The 19785-nt window shown below is 37.8% G+C and overlaps 1 protein-coding gene across 1 annotated transcript in view; it reads left to right on the top strand.

Moving 5' to 3' along the window:
• Positions 1 to 17195, top strand: part of ST6GALNAC3 (ST6 N-acetylgalactosaminide alpha-2,6-sialyltransferase 3) — a 225766-nt gene extending 208571 nt beyond the window's left edge. Inside the window, exons 4-5 of the mRNA XM_050901029.1 lie at positions 15235 to 15342; positions 16948 to 17195. Of these exons, the coding sequence (XP_050756986.1) occupies positions 15235 to 15342; positions 16948 to 17134 (295 nt within the window). The 3' untranslated portion in view covers positions 17135 to 17195. The remainder of the gene's footprint in view (positions 1 to 15234; positions 15343 to 16947) is intronic.
• Positions 17196 to 19785: the final 2590 nt, after the last annotated feature.

Here is a 19785-nt window from a genome sequence, read left to right as displayed (position 1 = left end):
AGCACTGTTTCCTTGTCAAAAGTTCTTACGCAGAATCAGGAGAAGTGCCAGCATATACCTGTCAGAAGGGCAAGATAAACCAGCATTTCTGTTATCATCTTCTGTGAGATAAAACAGAATGATCAGGGCTATTTTTTACTCCTTTGTAAGCTGTGATTTAGTTGGCTTATTGGACTTAACTGAGAGCTGGACCTGGACGTTGCATCTTGAGGTTTCCGTTTGCTTTTACTCTAAGCCAGTTGACGTAACATTTCTTGATCTGACTGAACATGTAAGGTGAAATCTCACACTGTGTAGACTTCTGTTTCTTCTCAGTTTTGTGTAACAGCTACAATTCTACCTCTCTTGGAGAAAATGTATGGGAAATCCATACACGGGGACTGAATATTGTAATAGCTAAGAGCTATGATAAAGAATACCAACTCACTTGTGATAATCAAGCTATAAGATAGCATCAGCGCAAAATGAAACAAAAGGCTAGCAAGCCTATTGCCAGAGGAAAATACAGATTAGATACAAATAAACACAAAATATAAATGAAAGATGTGAGTAGGCTTGTATAATGAGAAAGAGGGAGCCCAACAAGCTGAGTAGCTTCTTTACTGTTTAATGCCATACTCCAAATATTACAGCTAATTTTTCAAAGAAGAAAGTCATGCTTTTCTTCTGTATTTTTTCCTGAATAAATAGCAAAACCATGGAACAATTTCCTTAACTGAATGCACAGAATGAGACATGCAGCAAAAAGCACTATTAGTGTGATCATAATTGTGATTCGGTAATCACAATTGATTTTCTTGCTCTGAGACAATCATCATCCACCGTTTTGAAGGAAAACAGTGTGTAGCATAATTATACAGGAACTGTGTATATAATAAAGAAATCTCTGAGCCACAAAGCTAGTATCTAGATGTGTTCTTTCCACAGGTTTAGGGTAGGCCCCATATTAGGGGGCCTTATCTCCGAAAAGTACTTCTGCCTGTATACCAGACAATATACCAGACAATATACCAGCCTCATAGAGAAATTCAGCTCTGGCAGAAGTGGCTCCAGTGACTTCAGTGAAGTTCTGCCTGACCACACCAGAAGTGAATTATACTCACTGCTATTAATTTGGGGATTCAGTCTGTATACTGTGTCAAAATGCTGACGCATATGCTCTGAGAACTTCCAGTGAACATATCTCTTTAGAGCAAATGGTAGAATGAAGTCAGGTGTCAACCATTCATAAATCTCTTGTATTTGTATATAAAGCTGAGTAGGAAATCTGATTACATATCTGTCGTGGTTTAACCCCAGCCAGCAACTAAGCACCACATAGCTGCTTCCCCCTCCCCCCTCCCAGTGGGGTGGGGAGGAGGAAGAAAAAAAGTAAAACTCGTGGGTTGAGATAAGAACAGTTTAATAACTAAAGTAAAATAAAATACACTACTAAGAATAATAATAATAATAATATAGTAATAATAATTGTAATGAAAAGGAATATAACAAAGAAAAGAAATAACACCCAAGAAAAGAGAAGTGATGCACAATGCAATTGCTCACCACTCGCTGACCAATGCCCAAGCAGCGATCCGCGCCTCCCGGCCAGCTCCCCCCTGTTTATATACTGGGCATGACGTTCTATGGTATGGAATACCCCTTTGGCTAGTTCGGGTCAGCTGTCCTGGCCATGCTCCCTCCCAGCTTCTTGCACACCTGCTTGCTGGCAGAGCATGGGAAACTGAAAAATCCTTGACTTAGGATAAGTGCTACTTAGCAACAACTAAAACACCAGCGTGTTATCAACATTATTCTCACATTGAATCCAAAACACAGCACTGTACCAGCTACTAAGAAGAGAGTTAACTCTGTCCCAGCTGAAACCAGGACAATATCAAAAGTATGTACACTTATAGAAGGAACAAAGGAATGAAATCTCTCTTTGTTGATGTTTTTCTTTCAGTTTGGAAAAAGAAATATTTTCAAAAACATTCTGGATACTTTGTAATATGCACTTCTGCACTATTTCGTTCCTCTGGTGCTAAATGAAGATGCTAATTTTCAAAACCTCTAAAGCATAGACAAGTTTGTTTATAACTTTTAAATTCGGATTTAGGTAAGGAAGTCCAATTTCTACAAGCTTGGAGAGGTTTTGTTAATACCAAGCATATCTGAATATGCCTGTCTTTGTACCTTTGCAGGATTTCACATAGCCTAATATAATGTTCGTCATGGTTTTAATTTTACCTCAAAATGGATCTCTTTTATGTCTGCTATTTACCATCCTTGCCAGCGTCATTGAGCACAAGAAATTCAGTATCTACAAGATGCAGAAACTGCTTTCTTCCTTGCACTCATGTAATAGGTAATGGATGGTTTTAAGAAAGGATCTTTACTTTGTGCTTTACCTATTCATGTGTAGGATTTTGATTTCATTTGAAATGAAAGGCATAAACCTCAAGTCTGAAAACTAATAGAATTTCTGCATTTACCTGCTGATCCATAGCCTTTAGGTTAGATTGTGTGTCAGCCAGCAGTCGGCTTGTTGAATGAAGCAATACTTTAAAACTAAAATGAAAAGATTTCTGTTATATGTAGCCTGACACCAGATGTGAAGGCAGATTTCTGGTGGCTTATTATTGGAAATATTTTCCAGTATGTCTGATAAGCGAGACTGAACAGGCCGTAGGAAGTATACCTAATCAGATAATGCTGACTTGCAGACCAGAAAAAAGAGAAGAAATGTATTTTGCCTAAGTGCTATGCCTTCTCTTGTCAAGACTGAGGACAAAATGGCTAGTGTAGTGGCAAAAGGCACTGTAGAGATCAGGGAGTAAACCTGCTGGTTTGTGAGTGTGGCTGTTGCATCTAAGCCTATTTACCTGTATATATTCATTATCTGTATTACGGAAGGTTTATATCTAAGTGCTTGAGTGAGTTGGAGCTCTGGAGATGAGGCATATAAAAAGGACTGGGAGAACATCAAACTGGATCAGCTATTCATTTTTCAGTCAGTCTAGGTATTTTTTTGGAACTTCAAAGGAATTTAAGATACAGACTTGTGAGGAGGGTCCCCATGAAGGATCAAGCGCTGTATTCTGCTCAGACTCTCAGTCCATGCACATCCTTCATGGAAATACATTTGAACACTGGGGATATTCACAGGATGAGCAAGTTCTCGGTATAATTTGAGGAGCATTCATGATGTTGCAGGATGGAGGACAAAGGAAGGTCTTGTAGAAATGCTTAGAATGAGTTCCCAAAGAACTGAAGCACAAAGATTCCTTTGTTATTTCCATGCCTAGATATGAAGTGGTAGTTACCACAGATCGATATTTAACACAGAAAGATATTTAACACAGCTTCATATTCTTTCATCTCTTCAGATTGCATGTAGATAATAGATTATATCAAATTCAAATATAGTCAGTACTGCATTAATATTGCATGACAAACGTGCATACTTTTATTTGTTGGCCTGGACACTTTTTTTTCTAACTATTGTTGGAAGATCCTCTTAGTTCTAAGGTTTTTTGAAAACAGCTCAGCTCTTGGCTTTGTACCTTAAATGTCTCTGCTCAGGGGAAAGGGAATTTAATTGCATAAAACCTACTCTGCACTGATTTTTCCAAACAACTACTGTAAGATTAAAGCTTTAAATGGATTGAGTGTCTCTGTAAGTATAGTCACATTCATACATGTCTGGAGTAAACATGCCATCTGGGGCTTCTGCTTTATTTTTCTTACTATATATTTGGAATTCAAAATAAGGTTTATTTTGTGAGGAAAAATCAATAAATCATTTCAGTTGTCCCACACTTCGTATAACTAATTGTAATTAGTATAATGTCTTTGTTGGCAAGGACTTATCAGGCAAATAGCATGAAGACGCAAAGAAAAAGCCTCATAAAGAATGATGTTGTTTTGTAACGCTAATTGTGACGCTATCTCTGGTATTGTGTGTGATTGAACTCTTAATTTTTAATCTGGTATTCCTTCCAGCAATGTAGCTACTAGTGTTACCTGAGGTTCTCTGTAATGTAACTATATAACAGATTTTTGGCAGTTTTAAATTTTACAATTTGGTGCCAAAAAGATGTAGTCTTGAGTCATCTACATTGTAACAAGTGGGCTGTAGTTTCTAGTTGTAATGAATTAGCTTGTTTTAATGTTTGTTATGCAAATCTTATAGGTAAGAACTCAGTTAACTGCGATGTCCTGAACTTCGATGCCTAGGGAGCAGCAACAGCCTCCTCTGATGTATGCTGTCAGGTGTGTGGCCTTCTAAAGAGCTGCTTGCCTGCAGAGCTTCATTGGCAACATATCCAAGTCTTAACTAGCTGATACTGGGAATCACTGAAAAGATGATGTCACTAAGAGCAACATAATATGTGGAGAAGAAATCAGAGCATTTATTTATAAAGCAAAGGCCTACCGTCTTGCTTCATGAATGTGTTCTAAATAACTTTGGTTCACTGGAAATATCAAATCCCTGAAGCTAACTGAATTCTTCACCGTACTTGATAACTAGGCATTAGCTTATTCTGACAGTGAGCTGGCTAGATGATTAGTCCGATAATTCTTCAGTTTACTATTCTCAAAAAGCTGGATTGTGAAAGACTCAGAAAATTAACTCATTTGCTACTTCAGTTGATAGCAGGGAAGCCATAAAAATTCCCTTTTAGAGCATTTCACTGCCATTCTAATAAGTATGGAGATTTTTCTCCCAGCTTCCATTTGTACAATTACCCTCCTGCAGTCTATTCAATGAATATGGGAAGAAAATACTCTGAAATTGTCCAGTGTTGAAGGAACTGTGCAGTGGGCTAGAAGGGAATCTACTCCGATCCATAGTTCCTCTTCCTATGAGCTTCTCTGTGGCAGTCTTCTGCTTTTCTAAATTGTTTGCTGTACCACACTTTTTTCTAAAGGCTGCCATCTGAGAGAAAAAAATGCACCATTCTTTGTCTGTTCTGCCAAATATGTCTGTCTGCAATCAGGTGCTGCCTTCACTGTAAATATTTGTGTCAGTGGCTGCAGGCATCTGGCCTTCAGAAGACCCTGCTGCATAAATGTAGTGGCTCTTGGTGAACAGAAGGGGAAAGACAAAAGCTAATCTTGCACGTCCTGAGGATTTGGGACCCTATATTTCAAGTGGGGCTTTCATTAGACCTCAACCTCTTCTGTCCACAATGTGCATCAGCGACAGGTGCCCATCAGAAAGCCAGCTACTATGTAAACAGAGCAATGGAGAAGGTAGGGGAAGTTTCAATAGCTCAGGATTATTTGCTTCTTTCTAGATAGTTGGACAGAAGTGAGTTAATTAAGAAAGCAGTGAAAGACTAGAGATATTTGGATGGAATATAGAGAGTAAGCAAGACCCTAATATTGATACTAAATGGTAATATGATACCTATATATGTGTGTGTGTTTCATTAAATTGTATGTCAAAAAAAGAGAAGAGAAATATTTTTTTCCTTTTTTACTTTAAGGAAAAGTTAATCTGGAGAAAGTTACAGTAGTAAAAGAGAAGGCAACATCTGTGTTAATTAGCGGTTCATCTTCAAAGCTTGACTGATGGGTTACATTATGGCCTCTTGCATTTGAATTAAAATTCAGACCCACACAAGTTCTATTTTTACCTCCTTTTTTCCACATCAGAATAATTTGCCTGGATTTAAGATTTCATTTTTGCTAAAAATATTGATGTTCCATAATCTAAAATGAACTTTTGGTTTGTGCAAATAGGCAGTGTAGACAAGAGCTCTGTGGCTCCAGGTTCAATTTCAGAGAATGTGGCTTTATAACACAATGTATTATTGTAGGAAGTTTCTATGGAACAGTACTAGAAAGTCTTGCATTTATTTTATTCCATTCTACCTGCTATACTTGGTGGAGAGACGTTTGCATGCATGTTAAATTACTACTTATATACATGCCTTAAATGTAAGGGAGGAAATCTCAGTACACATCAGTTCCCTGTGAGGGATAAGGCTATGTACATTCTCCAAAGAATCTGTTTCTCTTGAGTATTTGACAATTAAGCTCTTTGGGTCAAGGACTGTCATATGTGGGTGTATAGTGCCTTGCACAGCAAGGATTCGCAGTGCTACTGTAATGTAAATAATCAGTGAGTAATTTAGCAACAAATTCGGAATTAATTTTAGAATACCTGCAAACACTCTTATGAATACCACAGTTGGGGAGAGACAAGTTGTTGATAGACAGATGAAGGCCTTATCCGTGGGGTCTGAGTTCTCTTTTTTCAGTGAATATGTTCTTTTCAGAAATGAAACTTCCCAATAATATTATGGCTGGCCCTCCACAAGCTTTTTTTGGATGAGCATCCGTCCTGGTGAAAAGCAAAGTTCTCAGGTAAATGTGAAATGTAGGGAGAAAAATGCAACATTGCCTTCCCTTCCATGTTAACATCAAAGAGGTAGTGATTGAACTAACACAGTGACTGCAGGTTGTAGAAAATTTAACAGGATATCAGCTGATGTACAGCAGTGTGGTTTCTATCAGCCGAGTATCTGGTCCAGTGTTCTCCCCACTCAAATGAACAGAGTTAGGGTACAATCTCATGCTAGCTGTTCTTTCATTTTCACCATAGCGTAAAACAAAATAGTTTTATAAAAGCCTCTGTTCACATCCCAACGTCACAGACATACAATGTGCACCTTCAGAAAGTTGTCTCATATTTTTTGCTTTAAACATAGAAAAACCCTAACCTAATAGAAAATGTTTTTATGAAAAATTTAAGCTGCTTTCAGCCAAGGTTAGGTGAACTCCCTTCAGTATCTCGTCTTGACAAGGTAAGAGCTAATCAAGAAATTTCTTCTGTATTCACCTACAATAGATTTCACTAAAATATGCAGCTAGGAGTAGTAAGTGCCCTTTAATACCAAAAGAAAAGGGTGGGAAAGCCTGCTTAATTAAATCTCTTCAGGGATCCTAGATTAGCTGCAGCTCTGTTTAGTTTACATCCTCCCTGGAGAAAAATGTGCAGACCCAAGACAGCAAGTATTGATTTAAATGTAGATGCAGGAAAAAGTCACTGTTGTCTTTTTCTTCCACTTGGCATGCTTTTGAGTTTTGATTCATTTTTGGTTACAAAGGATGATAATCTAAATCCTTCTCTATTCCCTTCATGCTGTGGGAAAATGTTGAACCAGCGCTCAGCAAACTGGATGCAGCTACTGGTGAAGAGAAGAGCACATAAAGCTGCCCTACAGAGGCCGGTGGCACAAGTTGTGAAACCGGTGTCAAGGTTTCAGCCGTCACTCCCTTTGTCACAGCCATCAGGGATTGCAGTAAGTCTTTGACCTAGCACAGGCCAATGGAAAGTGGAGAACAGTGGGATAGGAGTACACCATGGTGCTACAACTAACTTGCAGGCTTGAGTACTGTCCAGGGAAAGCAGATTTGGCATTACCTCCCATTTGCTTCAACCACTGCAAGCATAAGTAATTGTACTGTGGAGCAAGTGCTGTGCTGGCATAGACCAGAAGAGTTGCATTTCCTGATAAGCTCAGTCTTCCTAAGAGTGGAGTGAATTTTACTCAGGTGATTTTTGAGGAGAAAAATGGCTGTGTAAAGATGCCAACAGCTGAGCCCTCAAATCTGCTTATGTGAATTTAGTTTCCCTTCGTTCCAAACATAATTGCATGGTTGTAATGGTCGACACTTCTGTGGATCCTCTTCTGATTTAAACATCCATCAACAAAATCCAAGTGCAAATGGAGATGTGTGGAGCCATACACTCCTCCTTCTGCACAATACACCTCCAGTGGGTCAAGGTTATTGGTAATCATGCATAAACTGCTTGACTTCAGATCCCAGGTGGCAACTGCAACCAGGGCACTTACAAAAGGCATCTTTTACTAATAACTTGAGTGCATACAATAGCATGGGCTGTGCCTCAGACCGCAGTTTGTACTTAAGAAAGGGAAATAAGGAATTCTTAATTCAAGAGAAATCAAGAGAATATGTATTTCTGGAAACAGGAGGATTAGGGAAGAGAGTGGGGAGGAAAAAAAGATTGGGATTGGGATTTACTGTTCTGTAAACAGTTTTCGCCAAGAGCATAGTTTGTATCTGAAGAGTCAGTGTGAGATGCAGAAGCCCAATAGCTGTAAGAAATTTAGCTAGCAACCCTTGTTCTCTATGGGGGATGCCATTCAACTTGAAAAGATTAGCACAGGTTTTCCTGCACAAGAATCACCTCAAAATAATACATATATATATATATTTATTGGCTGGAAGGCAGGGTTTACAGTTATAATTCTTTAGTCTTGTGTCTTTTCTGTCTGCTTTGCAGCAAGCTGGACCTCTATGATTACTCTTGATAAACAGGAATTCTCCTTTTCTTCTCTGAACTCAGCAGCACAGGCATCTGAAGGAGCTCTCTCTGCCTGGATGAAATAACTTCCTTCTCTTGTTGCCTGAGTTCACAACTGAGCTGAGATGCATCAGTCAGGTCAAGGAATCAGAAATAAGGAAACTACAGAAGCCTAGGCAGCAGAAGTCAATTTCTTTAAGCTGCTTTTCGTTTTTTTTCCCCTTTGTTTCAGGTTTCCATGCATAGAATAGAGCAGAGAAAGAGAGGAAAGAAATTAAAAAATATGTACACAACACAAAGATTGGAACTAGATGCATAAATTACATACCCAAGCAGATGCCGCATGGATTTCAGTAATTGCAGTAACAGATTCTTCCTTATTTCTAATATTGTTTTTGCCAGTCTTGCCAAAAATTGTAAATAGTAAGTCAAATAGTTGTATTTTTTTTTAAATTAGATGCAGTTAAATACAAAGCCATCATTTCTCTGTTCCCTTTTGTGATCATTCAGAAGTGTCCTTCCTGTTGATACATCTCTTTTTAAATCAGATTGTGAGGGGAGATTCTCATGGGCTGGTTTGTGACCTAGGAGTAGCCTTTACTGTGGGTTTGTAGCAAATTCAACTGAAATGGACTCTTGTCCTCTGTGTTCCATTGGTGTGTTATTAATACAGATAGAAAACCTATATTTCTGTAGATTAATTGGACAGTATGCCACCTGACTGCAGTTTATTTTCAGGATTCACAGTAAGGATGATCTACCAAGAGTCTGGGCTGGCAGGAGTGCATCACTTCTCCATTCCCAGGTACATCTTGCTGGGCACAGCCACTGTCTGAATCGGGAATGTGGTCTGTGCTGTTCATAATGCATTCCCCTTGTTTAAGCTTTGCATAAAACCATACATGATGGATAATAAAACATCTGTCCATATATAAGTGTTTCACTTTTCACGATGACCTGAAGCACCATGTGGGCTTTGAATGTGTGAGACAGTCTGCTCACTGCTAGAGGGGCATGGGTGTTTATTATTAGATGTCCTGAATCATTATGGAATGCAAAGCAAGCACATGCGTGCGCACGCACACGTACAAAAGAATGAGTAATTATGATAAACAACTGCCTAACAGGTATCTTTATAATGCAGAAATAGCAACCATTTTTACCAGGTGAAATCAATTCTCTGTGCTTGCGTCTTCATTGCTCTTCTTGTGCTATTTTTTCTGCAGAAAGTATATAATGAAATTATTAGCGACAAAGCACCGAGTCTTACAGAAAACAGAATTAAATCTAGGCTAGTGCTAATACTCTTCAGCATTTAGTCTTACCCTTTTCCTGTACCAAATGTACTTCCTTTTTTCCTCCCAAGAAAACAGCTTTCTGGCATAAGAAGTGTATGTGCTCCTCAAAGGAGAGGTGCTAGGAAAATGAGCCTTGCTGTTCTCTCAGAGGTGGGGGCATTTTTCTGTCAGCTCATTGTAATCTGTCATTTACAAATCTAGTTTTGATATGAAGAGGAAGGCATAGACCAAACCTATGACTTGGGGAATGTGGGAGTTTACTTTAGCAAAGAAGAAGAGTTGTTCAGCAGCTATATTCAGAGATGCTTCCTCAGGAAAAAAGAGAAATCTCAGTCAACAGAAGTACAATGGTAGCATTAATTTGGTTAGTATAGAATTAAGTAATGGATCACCAGTTTGTGCTGGTAGATAAATTTTCCATATTTTTAGTTGTAAGGAAACATACCGTTATTCAGCAATGCAAAAACCTACAGTAACCCAGGGAGAAAAAGAGCTGGTTGTCTTTAACAAGGGAGTGCAGAGGGGACGTACCTTCTACCCTCATTCCCAAGGGTCAGTCACAGACGAGGCTCACACAGGGCAAGTGGCAGAGAGCCAGACAAAACCAGAGTATACTGACCCCCTCCCAGAAGATTAATGGTATCTTGATGTACTGCTGGATCCAGGCTCATATATATATTTCCCGCGTTTGGGGAAATCGCAGGGGCCAGCAAACCCGGAGTGCAGGGGATGAGCCTGGATGGTGTACCTGGATGGTACAAGTAAGTACCAGAGACCTGTCTACCTGAACACAGTCTAAGCTAATCTTGACACAGTTCTTGAAAATATTTCTATTACTTTTGAATCATTTTTACAAAGCTTTTAGCATGTTGGAAGGACATCTCACATTATGAAGCCTCTACTCTGTGGATTACAGGTCTCTTAGTTTGTTTAGACCAATACCCTTATTTATACTTATTTATTAATCAAGGGGCCTGACAAGCTGCTGCAAATAAAGTTGCTGCTGATTCAGTAGTTTGGTAGGAGGGTCATCTGAGGATTAGAGTCTATAAACAGCCTTTATGAAAAGATAATTCTTTTTGTCAATTAATTGGCCTGGAGAATCTTGTCATTTCAATCTGTCATTGTTGAATTTTATTTTACTGCAATATTTTGAAATGAAGCAAAAAAGGAAAAGGGTCTAGTTAATGCTTTTGGCAAGCTCTCTGTTACTTAATAGCTTCTTGAAGTCCTAAATTTCTTCGTTTTTCATCTTAATTAACACTCTTAATTGACCTTCTCTGCTCTCTAATTTCTCCCAGTAAATAATTAAAAAATAGGCTTCTAAATTCTTTTCTGCAATCATATTGACATGAAATTGCTTGTCTACAGATCATCTCCACCTTAACAAACTTTTTTTTTTTTCATTTTTATTTTTTTACCACTGAAGTCCCCACTGGAAATTACAGTCCATTGAACCATAGAGCTAGAATTGATTGTGCACATAAAAAACCCTGGAACAATTGAACAAAGAAAAGAACTTCCTGGAATTCTATGGTAAAATCAGAACTCAAGTGACAACAAAACTTTTACCCGATTTGAACTCACCTGCCCTTGATCATTAAGAAAATATTTGATGTTCCTCCATTTTCCCCTGATGAAGAAGGAACTAGTTTTTCCTTCCTTTAGCCTACATCAAAGCATGGTTATAGATGTCAAAGAAGATGAATTTCAGTCACCAACATTTTTATGGGGCACTCTTTATTCCATCTTCTTTATATCAATTTCTTATGCTTTTTGTAGAATATTGGAAAGCTAAGGCCAAAGAACCCTGTCTAATTGCTTTTAATTTTAATTAATTTTTAATTAAAGCTTTATGCATCACACATTACAATTCTAGCAATCCTAAACGTGTTTTTTACCATTTCCTTCTAAAATAAAGAAGGCAAGTCTCTTTTTTAAGGTGTTGTGAGAAACTATAGTCAGTTCTTTCTACTGGAGTTTATGGAAAGCATTACTAAATATGCAAATTCTATGTTTTGAGACTTGAAACTTGCAAATAGCTATTAATCTTGGAGCTTACTTTTATATTCTGAAATGAAATGATGACATTTTAAGCACTTACACCTTCACTAAGAGCAAGATAGGCAAGCACATACTTTGTTTCAAGCATCTTAATTAAGTTGATTCTATTGGTCTTTTCATGTGTTTAATGTTAAGCATATGCCTATGTACTTTTCTGAAATACTGGATGGTATTTAGCAGAATGAATTACATCCCAATAACTAACATTTCTTTAAAAATCCTAATAATGTAGGAAGTATGCAAAATAAGCTTTCATTTTCAAGATAAACAGACAAAGTAACTTTTTGTGAGCATTGCTTTTTTATTGCTGCATCCAGCTGTAAATCATGTCTTGAAAGCAAAACCATCTTTTAAAATGCATTTCTTTGAAAAATAGTGCATTATTTTCTCCTGAGCTGTTGAGACAATTTCCTGCCTAGATCTGGTGCCCCATTAATTTTAGAGTATAGGGAAAAGTCACTGTGAGCCATAGGGAGCAATTTTGGATTTGCAGCACACACATATATCACAATAGATTTGCCTATAGTAGTTCTACGGATGATGTTTAACAAACTCCTGTTTTCCCTGTTTTGGGATTAATGTCATCCTTCCCTCAGATTTGTGCAGTAACATAGCCTTATGCTACACATAAATGGAGGATTCTTTTCTTTTCAGTGTGTAAAATTTGAAATTTGAATGCAATTGCAGTAACAAGAGGAACTCTTTCTAATGAGTCTCAAAAAGTCCTGGCCAAAAACCATGTAAAACTCTCCTGTAGAGAAAGAGATTGAGTGCATGGTGTTAGCATAATAGCAAGGGCTGAGACATTGCTTTGCACTACAGTTTTATGGGGTGATATTTTAAAAGGTATTCAGAGATTTATGACTTTTTAGGGACAGCTAAAATTGTTTTCACATTTCTAATATTGCTTTCATTAGAATGTTGAAAGTATGTTTACGGTATCAGATTGAATTCTAAGGTGTTACCAAATCATCCAGAATCCCCGCTGCTTAAGTATATTCCGTTGTATCCCTATGTATCTTCAGAGGAAAAAATGGGAGGAATGGAAGTGCTTTGTTTTAAAGTATATAATCTGTATTCTGTCATGTACTTCATCTCCCAGGGAAGGTATCTGGGAGCTCACTCTGCTGTTTTTATTTATCCTGCCAGTGTAGTATATAGATGAGAGGACTAAGGTCCAATGGTGTTAAAACAAGACATGAAATATTGATTAATTCTTTTTTAAAATTCCTTTTTCCTCCCGAGTATAGCAAATTTCAGATGCTACTGTCAATATAGTACTCTCCAATAAACCTCCATTATCGGAAGTGTCCTGATCTTCATAGTGTTCTTGTAAACGGTTATGATGATTCTAAATGGCTTTAAAAGTTCAAAGCTAGTGTTCTTCTGGTGCAAGAGCAGAAAGCAAGTTAGAAGCAATGCAGCTTTTTATCATGGCAGAATGTTACTCTGAAATAACATGAATCGGATTGGGAATTCTCTTTGCTAGACAGTAGCAGAACATTCTGTTTGAAGAAATGAAGATCCTAATGGGAGAGATAAACAGATGTATAGTTTCGTGGCTATAAAGGTGTCAAGTAAAGAAGCACAATTATAGTTGGTGTCCACCTAATGAAACACAGGTGTTTGACACCCTGCCTTTTGTTCCCACTTGTCATTCTTCAGTGCTAAGTTAACCCTTTATTTATTGTTTCCAGAACAGTCCTTTACAAAAGCAGCTAAACAGATACTTAGGAGTTTCCCCAAGGAAAAGGACATTTCAGGAAAGGTAGGGATAGAAGTTCACACCAGCTAACCCATGAAGGATGACAGACATGGGCAAGGAAGAGAAGATGTAGCCCAAACTACGTTCAGTGTTCTTGAGTACAATAAAACTCTCTGGGAGTTGAGGTAATTTTTTTTCACTAAAAAAAATAAGATTTGTTTAAACTGAAGTGTACTGGCGTTTCTTTAGGAATGTAAAGCTCTTGGAGCTTTTCTACTATCCATAATAAAAGGTATTCATCAGAGAAGGAATTTGAATCTCAGTCCTGTATGTGTCAGGTAAATGTCATTATAAAGGTTGTACAACTACTTTTTCACCCATCATCTTAATTAGTATTTAGTCAAAGTTCAACAAGAAAAGAAAGAGCAAGGAAGTAACACAGAATCTGAGCCAAGAGCCACTGATTGGCAGATTTACCTGGGAGGCAAGAGACCGTAGTACGTTCTTGCTCTGAACCAGGAAGAAACACCTGAGGTTGGTTCTTCTGTCTCGCAGGAAAGCTGGGGTTTATAGGCTGGATAAGTTGCTGTATGATATTTTTTTTTCCACGTGAAAGCTTTATTCCTACCCCAGGATGAAAATGTTTTGAGAAGATTTTGTTGATGGGAATAACTGATTCGCACATAGGCCTACTTGGGAGTTCTTTTGCAGCAAAACTTAATTGTGTGCAAACCTTAGGCTACTTTAACTTATGATGGAGAACAGACTGCTCCCTGCTGCACCCAAAAGCTAAGAGGTAAAAGATGTGGCATAAAGCTAAATTATCCCCTCCTCTCATTCACACCCAACTCTCTCAAACTGAGACAAAGTTGGGGCGCTATTAAGATGGTTTTATGACTTTTGTGATATCTTTCTTTGGAAATTGGACAAGTTATTTATAATTTTAAGGTAATTATTTTCATTGATTTCAGTCAAACTGAACTGAAAGCACTACATGCACAAAGCTGGACTTGAACCGGTTTGTAAGCAGTGAGGGCTAAGTGTGTTTTTATTACTTATGAGGTTTTAAAGCTGTCAGTCTTGCTTGCCCAGGTTATATGGATAGCTCTGTTGACTCCCAGTCCCCCATTGGTAACACTTGTGTGAGTAGAGTGAACAAGATTTGGTCTTTAATTAACAATGCATAGGTTTGTTCTTACTCATGCAGGTAATACTTTTGGACTGATTTAATGCAACTAGTTATTTGAGCAAAGGTTATCAATTTGGGCACTGTCCTCTTGTGTTTTTCTCTCTGCTGTGTTATCTTAAAGAATGATAACACAAACTTATGTAAAGGGATATGCACAGAATTTTGGTTTTCAAAGCCTTGTATTAGATCGTTTTCTACCAAAATGTCCTTAAAAGTTTCATTACTGTGTGAATTTTCAAGCTGAGGATAGCCCACTGCAGATTAAGATTTTGCTTGTGGAAGAGGATGGTCCATACTCACATGGACACAGCACAAACTCTGCCAGTAGTTTGCTTTTTGGTGAACTTTATCTCATTTTACACACTCTACTAATTGCTATCTTTCAGATGTAAAAATAAATGATCTTCTGTCTTATGGGAGATGCATTGTTTGACTTCAGATATTTAACATGGTATTTTTTCTGTGAACAATAGCTTGAGGCCCCAAGCTGGGAAGAATGAGAGCATATCTATAAATAATTCAAAATAATTGTATGGTTTTGACAGATTGTCAAGTTGCTTAATGCCTTTTGTCCCAGGTAATAGATTATATTTCTTTGATAAAGTGTTGATAATTTCTCATTGCAATTTGTTTTGTGTATGCTGTATTTTTACAGAGTCCAGTCAGGTTCATATCTCAGTACGGGTTGGTTTACCTTAATTTTGGCTATGGATGCCTGCTATGGAATTCACGTCTATGGGATGATAAATGACACCTACTGCAAGTAAGATCACAGGAAATTATTTTCATGCATCTACAATTCTGATGTCTTGTCAAAATTTCACAATTGATTTTAATATCATAAATCCAAAAAATGGATCAGGCAGTCATTTCCCAGTGTTTTGCATTGATGTGACACTATTGTCAGCATATTTAGTCCTGATATGGCATTTGCTGTTGATAAAATAAAAACATTTACAAAATCTAACATCAGATGTCGTAAGGAACTATTTTTAATCAAAGATCTTTTGCAGTTTCTGAATTAGCTGGAAACAAAGTATGTTCATACTCTTCTGACAAAATGTACTTACCTCTACTGCTAAAACAAATCTATAGAGGAAATACTAATATATTAATTCTCTGAATACCAGATACACCTGGAAATGAAAGAAACTGATTAGCCCAGGATAGTTACCTGAAATTACATTTCACCACCATTGAGCAACCTACTTGAACTTTCTAGGTTGTATATGGCTTGTTTTGAGTAGTAGGGGGTTTCTAATTAGATAATAAAACAAGTCCTGCGAACTTTATCACAGTAAACTGACATAAATTCCAACCAACTACTGTTAGTGACCTTACAGTGACAATGGATTAATCCTATTGTCAGAAGTATAACTCTAAACATAATTTTTAAAAGTCCAAGTTAAGTGCTTTAATCTACAGTATATGGGAGAAAAAAATAAAATTAAACTTCCTCATTCAGAAAAGCAGGAAATGTTATAAACAATGTGTGATACTAGTACAAGTCTATTATTCTGTACCTAGGCTGGTTCAAGTCTTGCATGTAACCTGTCCAGTGGGTCCTCAGCTCCTAGAGCAAAGTCTTTGTGCAGACCCTCACTCCACATTCTGTGTTACTCCAGTGTGGGACTCATTCCTGGCAGAGTCATTCCTAAAAAAAAAAAAAAAAAAAAAGGAATTTGAGTCACAGCTGTTTAATTAGGGTATCTTAACATTAGAGGCTGACTTTTTAGAACTTGCAGATCTCACTGATTGAGTCATCCAGATGGAACGAACATATGTTGTTCTTTGTTTATGAAAACACAGTAGGCGCCCTGAGATGAGGGGTGACAGGACTAAAGTTGTCCTCGCAGAGTTCAGCCAAGCTGGCATTGCATAGCCCTGATGTAAAACCAGTAAACAGCTTGATAGCACTTCAGTCTGTTGGCAGCAGAGAAGGATGGGTTTCCCTAAAGCTGCAATTCTGACTGCGTTACCTACTTATAATGTATATTATTCTTATAACTGCCTTATTCAGACAGTTCAAGAACCAGTTTCAAGAGTTGGGACTATCCAATGAGAAGACTTTGCTTAGGGATGGAGCCTTGTGGACTGAGTTCTCCCAGGTTAAACAAAATGTGCAGTACCCCTAAGAGCCAGCCCATCAGCTTACTGGCTGGTAAGATCAGTGTATGTTGAGAGATACACTTAGCTTCATTTTCTATAGGAAAATTCATAGAAATCATGCTGTAATGAAAGCCTTTACACAATTTAGCAAAGGAGCTCTGGTGCTGGCACATGGAAAGGATTTCAGATAATTCAGGTGCAGTATATATTAATGTTTTTCTTGGAAATAATACATAAGTGTATCTTTTTTTTCCCCTAGGTCAGAAGGCTTTCGTAAAGTTCCCTACCACTATTACGAGCCAGGAAGAGATGAGTGTGAGGAATACTTCCTGCATGAAAATGCTCCATATGGAGGCCATAGGTTTATCACGGAAAAGAAAGTATTTGCTAAATGGGCCAAGAAGCATGCAATAATATTTACACACCCCAACTGGACAGTGTCTTGATACTGGTTTTCTTAACTCTCCCTTAACTGCATATTACAAAAATGTCTCAGTTTACAATAATTTTGCTTACATCTGGCTGGCCTTTCTCAGCCTAGGTAACATTAAACTAAAAACTAGAAGACAGAGAGGGTAATGGTTCAGCTGTTAAGCAAAATTAATCATCTGTGGAAGGCAGACACATTGTTTGTTATTTCTTAGGGTTTTACTCCACACAATGCACTTTATACTTTAACTGGATTTGACTTCAAGGCAGTAGCAGTTAAAGACAGATGAGATTTCCTGTATATACAGGTGCACACAGAGAACATGGTGGTCCTTTAAAACTTGTCCGTCACCGTAGTTAATTAAAATTAGTATTTGTAGCTCATCTGCAGTACTGCAGCACTAGTTCCATTTGTGGTATTAGTAGAAATTTTCCACAAAAGAAATACGAGAAAAAATATAGACCTCCAAGGTCTATGAGTGAGTAAATTTTAAAAAACACCAGAATACATTGATACATGTGAGCACTTGCATATATGGTAAAATTAGAGATGAGCTAAACATGGTTCTTGAACTGTACACAACTGTCACATGAGAAGATATTTACTCAAGGCTCCCAATTAATTCATAACTTCTGACATGCAGCTTCCTTCCACTCTGGTCAGGCTGCACCATCTTGGATGATGTGTTTTGTACTTTTTGAGGCTGTTGTCCCACAGTTTAGCTCCAGCAGCGTGGCACTTAGCAAAGACTGTGTTTTGCAGCTCATGCTGAATCTTTGGCTGTTGTACCAAGCCTGCTGTCAGTACCCGAGCCGGTTAGTGTAAAGTTGTCTCGTGAACATCTCCATTTACTTCAGTTGTGCCTTTGAGTTGCTCCAACATCCAAATACCAGTATTTTGACAGTACTTCCCATGCAGCCATCACAATTTATTCTAAATCTCCAGTTTCTCCATCTTTAAAAATGGGGATAGTATCTATCTACCTCACAAGGGAGTTGTGAGGATTCATTTAAGTCCATAAAGCACTTTCCTGATGAAGAATGCTACAGAGCATTTATTCTTAACACAAAAACAATGGTACCTGTCATTCATTTATTCTTGTCTGTTGGGTATTTGAAGAAAGTGACAGCGTGTCTGGATCTGATGGTGAATTGTTCTGTGCATCCGCTTTCCTACTGAGGATTAATACTGAGTTCTCTCAGCTTGCATTGCTTCAGATGGAGTTGAAAGAACTCACCACCTCACAGTATTATCTGCACATCAAGAGGCAGTTCAAGAATTTTAAAATATACTCATCTCTAGTTGAAATACGTATTTCCAAGCTTACTCTCATGGAAGGTTTTCAACTGCAGCAGACTCATTTGTAATATGACCATAATTCAACTACACATGTGAGTTTTATTTAAACTGTATTTAAATTAATGCTTTAAGTTTAGAATGTGTCCTACAAATATTTTAACATCTGGAATGTCAGATTCAACACTGTAATAGCCAATACTGTGAACACTTGAAAGAATTATGTGTGGAACATGACACACAGGGTTTACTCACACTACTTAAACACTAACCAACAGGAAACTTTGTATGCTTTTGTAAATCGTGAACAGGGGAAAGTAAAAAGCTATTTTTACATGTAAGTATTTGTATACTGACTATTTCCTATTGTATATTTGTATATATAAATCTATATTTTATATGTTCATGGCATATATATTCTCTCATCAGCAGCTGCAACTCTTAGGATGGGGAGGAAACCTTTTCACCAGTGTTCCTCCTCCTGATCTTTGGTTTCTTGTTCCTGTTGGTAGGTGATGCCAGGGTATCATCTCTCTTGCCCCTTCTATTTTCTACTGTAAATGCAGCTTTCTGATTTTATTTTTAATATAGCTCAGCTTTCACTGCTTACTTTAGTGCTGTAAGTGTTCATGCTGGTTGTCAGACAAAGGCTGGGGCCATGCTTATGATCCTGGATAAACATCTATATTCAAATACAGGCTCTCTCCCAGACTTCTTGCGTGACTTGATGTCTCACCTTCCTGTTTGGAAAAGGAGATCAATAATATTTTCCTACTCTCTCTCTTGACTGACTTTCTTGTAAGCTCTTGAGATGGATATTCTCATTTGCAATGTATTTGTATAATGCCTTGCAGAAGAGGTGCCCAAAGTGTCTGAAGGCTACAGGCAATGCTATAACATACAAATAATTTAAAGTGGCTGCTTCTTGTCCCTGGAGTTTAAAATCAATTGTAGGCTAATATAGCATGGGATGAAATCAAGAGGGGGAAGGGTCATGGATGGATGAAGAGTTGTAGTGGCAAAAGACAGTGAGCTAGATTTATTGCCGTATGCATATGCATCTTTTCAGTTCAGATGGATGGCTGGATAGATGGAAAGCTAATAAAAAAATTGTAATGGAGGATTTGAAGAATGCAGGACACACAGAACTAGGGAGAATGTTCCACACACATTGTACAGGGCAGCCTGGGAAAACCTATAGCTCCCTTATGGGAAGAGGAGCTGAAAAGAACATCAGTCAAATTGAACTTGTATTTAGAAGGCCTTTGGGTTAATAGAAAGTTACTATGAAAGTGCTGCACATGGAAGTGCAGTTGGGCTGGACAGACTTACGTGACAAGTGTCCTCATGACGCATAGTCTTTCTCCCCAA

This window comes from Gymnogyps californianus, chromosome 8 (genome assembly GCF_018139145.2).
Source record: "Gymnogyps californianus isolate 813 chromosome 8, ASM1813914v2, whole genome shotgun sequence".
In the NCBI taxonomy this organism is placed as follows: Eukaryota; Metazoa; Chordata; class Aves; order Accipitriformes; family Cathartidae; genus Gymnogyps; species Gymnogyps californianus.
Note: the sequence above shows the minus strand (reverse complement) of the source record. Positions and strands in the feature narration are given on the sequence as shown.